Here is a 5,047-nt window from a genome sequence, read left to right on the forward strand (position 1 = left end):
TATGTTGCCTTGCACATTATATCAGAGGATAGCAAACAATATCTTTGGGAACATAGAATTGTGCTTTGTGTAGAGTGTGACATTTTGACCTACAGGACAATGTTTATTCGGCCTATTAAATACGGTACAGTGACATGACTCCCATGACAGGACTTTGATATTTTGCCAAGTAAATACCACCTATCGTCACGGTTATCAATTCATACCATGCATATTTTGTACCGCACACAAGTTGTTTCGTCATATAACTGTTCAACTAAAGGCTTGCTAGGGAGTCGGAATAATTGCTGGCAAACGAAGATTAGCAGCGTCAGCACTTCACTACTCAGGTGAAACACTGCACTGATGGCGGCCGCATTTCCAGAACAGTCTGCATTGGACAAGGTTCTGAATGAACTTGGCGAGAACTTTCTTTCCTGTATCATCTGTCTGGAGCTGTTCAAGAAGCCAAAAGTCTTACCATGCAATCACACTTTCTGCGAGCCTTGTCTGACGACGCTGGTGAAGAAAACGGGTAAGCTGAATTGTCCTTCTTGTGCCACTCCCTGTCAGCTTCTCCATGGTGGAGTACCCGGACTGAAAGATAATTTCTTCATCAACTCGTTAGTAGATCTGTATCTGAAAGAGCGTCCTGCAGACCATGGCACCGAGAAGCCGGTGTGTAATGGATGTGATAGCAAGGAGGTAACTCACTGGTGCATTGATTGCGGCGTAAGTCTGTGTACCCAATGCACAAAACCACATGAGAGGTTCATGAAAGGTCATAAGGTCGCCACAGAAGATGAATACACAAATACCAAATCATCTCGCTTGGTACTGCAGCAAATGGTTTTCTGCAGCGTCCACCCGACAAACGAAGTAAAATTCTACTGTCAAACATGTGCAGTTACTGTATGTACAGACTGTGCCATAATCAAACATCGAAGTGCTGAACACGTCCATAGTGAACTGCAGGAAGCAGCCGATGAATACACCAAGGAGCTGAGGGAACTTGTGAGCAAGGTGAGAGAAAAAGAAAAGGCAGCTGAGAGTTGCAAAGAAGACGCGAAAAAGTTCAGAGAAACACTGGTTGCCAAGTGCAAGGCGGAAGAAGAAAAGGTGAAAAAGAAAACAGCAGAGGTTATAGAGAAGGCACAGAGGGAAGAGAAACGATTGATAGAAGAGCTGAAGGTGGAGTATGGTAAGAAAGTGAAGCAAGGTGAAGTTGAAATAGATGAATGGGAGATGAAACACGGTAATATGGCAAGTCAATGTGGTTATGTAGAAACACTGATGCATCATGGGTCACCAGCTCAGCTCATGTCAACCAAGCAAGAGACATTGAATCAAATGAACAAACTCATCTCCATGAGGATAGAAACGTCTGCTGAAACAGATATGGTTGAATTCACACCTGCCGAGAAGTGTGAGGAAGAAGGAATGCTGGGATTGCTTACTTTGAATAAGGTCAAGCCACATTGTCAAAAGAAAGAGGAAGGCAAGAAAGGCTTGGTAAAGATCATAGGGAGCAAAGGTCGAGGACCTGGAAAATTCAGTTATCCTCTGAATGTCAGGATTAATAGACACAGAGACTTAGTCATAGTTGACACTGGTAACAACAGAGTACAAATAACTGATAGAGATTGGAAATACAAATCAAGCTTCACATTTTCACAGTTTCCAAAGCCTTTCAAACCCCGCGATGTTGCGATATCGGCCAATGATGAATACTTAATGACTGATTTCCATAACAAACGTATCATTGTGATAGATGAGAATGGTTCATTGATTAAATGCTTTGGTGAGGAAGTCAAGAACCCTTGGCACATCGCCACTAGTCCAGTGGATGGAAGTGTGTACGTAACTGACTGGGATGGAAAGAGCTCAGAGAATACGGATAAGAAATATCACTGCATCAGGAAGTACTCACGTGATTTCCAATATGTTAAATCATTCGGTATTTATGGTACAGGACAGGGGCAGTTCAAGGGGCCAAATTACTTGCATGTTGGCGGTAACGGTGTAGTATTTGTATCAGACATGAACAACCACCGTATCCAAGCTTTTGATGCAGACGGTGAGTTTTTGTTTAAATTTGGAAGTTCTGGTAAAGGTTACGGTCACTTTTCTTTGCCACAAGGGACAGCGACCGATAAAAAGGGAAATCTGTATGTCTCTAGTAGGAAAAATAATTTGGTTCAGAAATTTGATAACAGGGGCAAATTTATATCACGTATAGTTAGCAGCAATGATTGGAGTGACTGTCGTCCGACAGGATTAGTTGTGACAGAAGACATGAAAGTGGTAGTGGTAGACTACGGCGATGATTGCATCAGAGTCTTCGAACAGTAATGAAAAACGTCTTGAATGAACCTACTAAAATGGAGCGAAGTGAGAAAAAATTGTCTAGCAATCGTAGTATATTATTCTTGATGAACTTAGACAGATACACCTAACAGTATTTTCAGACAGAAACAAATTTCTTAAATTCACAAGACTTATGCAAACAAAGCAGCCGAAAACTTTACTCAAATTTTGTAAATTTATTGTAATGCTTTTTCCAAGAGGAAGACAGTTTGTTTTGGATGGCGTACCGGCACAAACTTTCAAATTATTGTATGTATGAATTTCTCCAAAACCGGAGGCCTTTGAACACAATAAACTATTATATTATATTATATTATATTATATTATATTATATTATATTATATTATATTATATTATATTATATTATATTATTTAAGCATATATGTCGTGAACAGGTCAAAATCTCGTGGTATACCGTCGCTGGGTGTGATTCATTGCTATTTTATCATAATAGTATATTGAAATTCTGGCGTGGAACGTCAAAAACGGATATTTGCTCAACCTGAGAGCTCGTGCGTATGCAAGCCGTGGTATATCGCCAATATACCACGGTTCTTTTCGCGTCTCGACCAATCGGATCGCTGCATTTGCGCCATCAATATACTGGTATGATATAAGATATGATATGATATGATATGATATTATGAGGTTATCCCTCGATATCACCTCTTGGTGGGGTCGTATTGCTGCGAGTGCGGTTGTGGGCCGCATCACACTCGTCTTCGACTCGTGTGATGCGGCCCACAACCGCACTAGCAGCAATACGACCCTACCTAGAGGTGATATCGAGGGATAACCTCTTTATCATATACCTATGCCCACGTTATTGAAAGAGTTAATCTCGTATATTAAAATATGATACGTTTCACTGTGGTTTTTCTTGATGGACTACATATGTTTGCGTCATCTTGCTAAGGCGGATTGATATACTAGCGTCTGACGTAATCTATCAGCTGGCTCATTGCAAATTATTTAACGGTTGAGCAGAGAAATGCTTGAACTCTGTCATAAAACATGTAGAATATCTACCGAATCGGTACGGTACATGCAAGTGTTGTGTTTGGTATTATTTTCCAGAACGCATTTACCATGAATACACGATATTTTTGAAAGTTGTGCTTTTGAATTTGCCGGTCCTCCGACATGTCCGATTTGCTTGTCGTCTGCGCGTCTGTGCTTATGCACGGACGGAACAGCTGGTCTGTCATCGATCTGTCAGTGCCCGTACTTTAATTTGTTCAAAGTGGTAGCACTACTAGCAGGTTAATCCGATATCGACACATGTGTTTTATTTGGTTACCCCGCATTTCCCTATGTTTCAAACCCTGCCACTTTTGGAGATCGGACATGATATCGTAGTCAAAGTCAAAATCATAGACGGGCACCATAATTTGTTTTGATTAGGGTGCCACCATGTATTAAAGTAGTCAGGTATGCAAATCAACAGGCCGTATCAGGCTTTGTTATGTAAATCAACAGGTCGTATCACTTTCTCATATGCAAATATTCGATTGAATGAAAGAAAGACGCGCTGATCATTCCTTTCATATGCAAATCAACAAGGCGTATCACTTTATTGACATGCAAATCAACATGATAAATCATGTCACTGAACTCAGTACAGACACATTACAGGGCATAGGTATATGATAAGATATGATATGATATGATATGATAATTAGTGATGTGTCCGTATTTGACTAGTTTCTGCGCAACTCGTAAAAATACGCACACATCACTCGAATACGACGCGGTATCGCCCAAACTTCGTGTAATAAACCCTTTATCATACATGTATGCTGTGGTTATGACTGTTTTCCTACAGACGCTCCGAAATAAGCGACGAAATCAACTTGAAATCGACCTTGCTTCCTCCAGGCTGTACTTATAAAAAATAACCCCCGCCGCAGGAGGGTAAGCTTATACACGAGATTTAGTACAATGCGCGACACGAGCCGATAGGCGAGTGCTATATGGAGCGAATTTGAACCAAGATCGAGTGTATACCCGACAGCGAAGGGGGTTATTGCCATTATATTATATCAACTTGCGTGTCTTTGTTGTCTTACTTGGGTATTTTCATCACTCTTAGCCCCAAATGCAGAAAACTGACGTCAGAGAGATCGAACATCGGAAATTCTGCGCCCGAGACCGAGCATTTTTAGGGGCCCAAGCCTATGGGCTGGGCCCCTATTGTTTTTACAGGAGTTCAACTTTCTTCTTCTGGTTCTTCTGCTCTTTTTTTGTCGACCTGGAACTCAAACACCGCTTACCACAAAGTTCTAAAATTTGCAGGGCTAATAGGTACCTATGAGATCTCGTGCACCTGGGTATACAAATTTCGATTGGTCACGTGACCTGGCGGCCATATTGGATTTTCCAAAAACATAAAAACGGCTTCTTCTGGTGATCCAGGGGTCTGGTCAATTTGAATTTTTTCATATAGCAAACATGACCTAAGGTCTTTAGAATTTGCAAATAAAATCGCGTGCGGTCACGTGACTTTGGCCGCCATATTGGATTTTCTAAAAATACCAATTTAATCTTTAAAAATCTTCTTCTCCAGAACTAAAACACCGATTGAGCTGCAATTTTACTCATGTCATCCTTAGAGTGATCTCTTTCAAGTTTGCAAAAGACATTTGGATCGGTCACGTGATTTGGCCGCCACATTGGATTTTCGAAAAATTCCGATTTAATC

The 5,047-nt window shown here is 41.0% G+C and overlaps 1 protein-coding gene across 1 annotated transcript; it reads left to right on the top strand.

Annotated features, from left to right (window-relative positions):
* The first annotated feature begins 288 nt into the window (after positions 1–288).
* Positions 289–2,662, top strand: LOC139138928 (tripartite motif-containing protein 2-like). The gene has a single exon (XM_070707548.1). The coding sequence runs from the start codon at positions 346–348 to the stop codon at positions 2,329–2,331; it is 1,986 nt and encodes a 661-aa protein (XP_070563649.1). The 5' UTR covers positions 289–345; the 3' UTR covers positions 2,332–2,662.
* The last annotated feature ends 2,385 nt before the right edge of the window (positions 2,663–5,047 follow it).

The sequence above is a fragment of the Ptychodera flava genome, chromosome 8 (genome assembly GCF_041260155.1).
Source record: "Ptychodera flava strain L36383 chromosome 8, AS_Pfla_20210202, whole genome shotgun sequence".
NCBI lineage: Eukaryota > Metazoa > Hemichordata > Enteropneusta > Ptychoderidae > Ptychodera > Ptychodera flava.